Source organism: Buceros rhinoceros, unplaced genomic scaffold, assembly GCF_000710305.1.
Source record: "Buceros rhinoceros silvestris isolate BGI_N320 unplaced genomic scaffold, ASM71030v1 scaffold29905, whole genome shotgun sequence".
Taxonomy (NCBI): Eukaryota; Metazoa; Chordata; class Aves; order Bucerotiformes; family Bucerotidae; genus Buceros; species Buceros rhinoceros.
In genome coordinates this window covers 10,361-13,325 of record NW_010411629.1, presented here as the reverse complement: position 1 = coordinate 13,325, position 2,965 = coordinate 10,361, and the positions used below count along the sequence as shown (strand labels likewise).

At 54.4% G+C, this 2,965-nt stretch overlaps 1 protein-coding gene across 1 annotated transcript in view; it reads right to left on the bottom strand.

Annotated features, from left to right (window-relative positions):
- Nucleotides 1-2,530, bottom strand: part of RPS6KA1 (ribosomal protein S6 kinase, 90kDa, polypeptide 1) — a 17,398-nt gene extending 14,868 nt beyond the window's left edge. The window contains exons 1-2 of the mRNA XM_010136084.1: nucleotides 2,437-2,530; nucleotides 534-587 (exon numbers count right to left, since the gene is read on the bottom strand). Coding sequence (XP_010134386.1) covers nucleotides 534-587; nucleotides 2,437-2,478 — 96 coding nt within the window. The 5' untranslated portion in view covers nucleotides 2,479-2,530. The remainder of the gene's footprint in view (nucleotides 1-533; nucleotides 588-2,436) is intronic.
- Nucleotides 2,531-2,965: the final 435 nt, after the last annotated feature.

Sequence of the window (2,965 nt, the reverse complement as noted above, 5' to 3'; positions counted from 1 at the left end):
GAAGCGCTGCTGTCCCGTCTCCCCCGGACAGGAGATGCAGCCAGTAGCTCCCTGCGTGTGGGCTCGGCAGCATCTGAGAAATCTCGTCCTGACCGAGACTGTTCTGCCTGTTGTGTTATCAGACGCTCAGAGCGGGGAGAGGCGCCTCGGAAAAGCAATCAAAAACCCCTCCCGTGCCTCCATGCCACGACCACGCCGCAGCACCTGCCCCAGCAAGCTGACAAGATCAGAAAGCTACAGGAGACACAAATGACAGCACGGAAAGGGGTTTGGTGTGGGGAGGAAGGAGGAGGAGGATAAAGTCAAGTCCAGGATGTCACATGAGCCAGTGAGTAATAGCTGCTTTCTGTCCCCACAGTCGCACCTTGCTGAGATGGGCTGGTAGGAGTGTGCTGTGAGAAAGGGCTTGGTTTGCAGAGAGGTCCTCGTGAGCTCTGCTTACGCCTTTGCATACGTGGTACAACCCATCGTGGGACAAAGTGCAGATTAAACGCATGAGTCAAAGTGAGGTGCATGTCTGCAGCATCTCTTACCTTGTCTGCCGAGTCCACCAGGTCTTTCTCTATCCAAGTGATGTCTGATTTTGCCTGCGGGCCAATAAATGAGCGTCAGCACAGAGGGGCTCTGATACTCCACTAAGGTTTTCCCCACAAACTTGTTGAGCAAGACCTGGTGAGCTGTTTACTGTCACCGGCAGCGTCCCACCAGCCATCACTCCTGGGGATGCGGTTCTGAGCTGAGCTGGAGGCTCCAGGAGAGCAGTTGGAGCCCGCTGCTGAGAGGGGCTTTGATGGTGTTTTCCCCACAAACTTGTTGAGCAAGACCTGGTGAGCTGTTTACTGTCACCGGCAGCGTCCCACCAGCCATCACTCCTGGGGATGCGGTTCTGAGCTGAGCTGGAGGCTCCAGGAGAGCAGTTGGAGGAGGGGCTTGAGAGGGGGTGGAGAAGGACACGGTGCCGGTACTTGGTTACACCTGTTCCCCACGAATCAGAGCACCACCGCCAAGGAGAGGGAATTAATTTCTGGCAGGTTGATGAATGTCTAGATCAGATTTTACTCTCAGCTACACCTGGACAAACTCCAAGAGTATCTGTTCTGGAGTTGGTGTCCTGGGTCTGCGGGGACGTTTGGCACCGCTGTGGCAAAGAGAGGGCTCCTCTCGCTCAGCGTTTCTAAAGCAACCAGGAGGAACATATTCAAACACCCAAGCTCACCACATCCCTCGAGGGCAGGGCAGGGCCAGCCCAGCTGCTGTGACAAGTCCCTGAGCAGCCCTAGAAATGTCAGTTTACGCTGCCTCCAGGGCCAGATGTAATCCTGTGAACCCTTCACGGGGGAGATGCAGAAGCATTGAAAGGGAGCTCAGAAAAGAACTGCTCCTCTGCTAGACAGGGCTCCTTCTCCCTGAGTCTCTCAGACTCAAGGGAAGAAGCAAGTTTTTGCAGTCCGTCTTCACGATAGAGCCCGTGGTGCTGGCAGGGCTGCGGCAACCGGGGGCGCAGCATGAGGCAGAGCGACCCCAAAGTAGGACAGGAGATACGGAGAGGGGAGAGAGGAAAAAGCCAGCCTTGAGGGGAGGGAGGAGCGGTGTGAACGCAGCGAGATTAGGTTAAGAATTAACTGATTTTCAGCTCCGGAAGGACTGAATCAGATCGGAGGGGGCCCTTGCAGCCACGTCTTCCCCTTCCTCCTCTCTATCGCTCTGCCCTTGCTGCGGAAGCAGCCAAGACCTCTCTGGGGCTGGGAGAAGGTGCTGTCCCACTGCTGCCCTGGGAAGCAGATGCCCAGGGCAGGGGGCTGACACATCGAACCAAAACCACAACGAACCCCCCTCCCCAGAAGAGCGCTCAAGTCAGAGAAGGAGGCAACTTCTTCTGAACTTTCTGATGCTGCCTTTGAGCTGCAGAGATGGCTTAGTCATCCCCGACTCGGGGCTGGGGACGCACACACAGGTGTTTTTTTTCTCCCAGCACGAAGTTCAAAACACAAGCCCTCTCTCCTCCTTTCCCATTTTTTGAGGGAGGATTTTCCAAGCTAGAAGCCAAGAGACAGGTTTGTTTTTGCTCGCGTTTTGTCACTTTGCTGGTTGAGACAGTCACATCTAAATGCAAGAAAAAAAAAACAACCCCGCAAGAGCTAGAAACAGATTACGCTTTTGGCATTTCACTTCCTATTCATCAACAACTAACCAGAAGCTGTTTTAATTTCTGTTGCTTCAACACATGCTCTGCTCCCCAAACACTCCCAAATTCTAGCAGCACCTAGGAAGGACGCTTCTTGGGAAGCAGTTTAACCATCACCAACGCCTTTTCCAAAAGAGAAGGCGTGAATTAAACTGGGGGAGGTCGGGCAATTCACCGACTTCTGGCATCCTGCAGAAGAGACAGAGCTCGGCAACGCCCGCGGAGCAGCATTTTACCAGCTAGACACTTGCCTCCTGGATCCTTGGCTTGCTGCGGAAGAGGAGCCTCAGCATCTCCAGGGCTTCAAGCTGCTATTGTCCCATACTTTGCAAGCTGCCTCCTGAATGTCGAGCGCTCTGCAGCACCCGGAGCAGCACGAGAACCCCGAGTGTAGTAGTTATGTCACTGGGATGTATTTTGGGAGTTTTCGCTGAGAGGAAACCGCAGTTTCGTATGGGGAAATTGCATTGTGTGGCGATGGCTGCACAATACCAGCAGCCGAATGAAAACACTGGGCGGCTTTACGGGTGCTTAGGCAGGGCTCTCTCCATCAGCAAAGCTCAGCAGGCTTTTCAGAAGGATCAGCGTAGCAGTCCCCCACATCACAGACAGGAAAACAGGCACAGAAAGAGCAATTTCAGTCACTACACGAGGCGGCAACAAGCAGCCGAGGGTCTGTGTAGTTTTCTCCTCCAACGTTACGCTGTTCCTGCTCTGAGCTGAGACCACCACAGACGCTCCTGCCTGCAGCAGCAGATGCACTGAAGGTCGCCCCGGCGA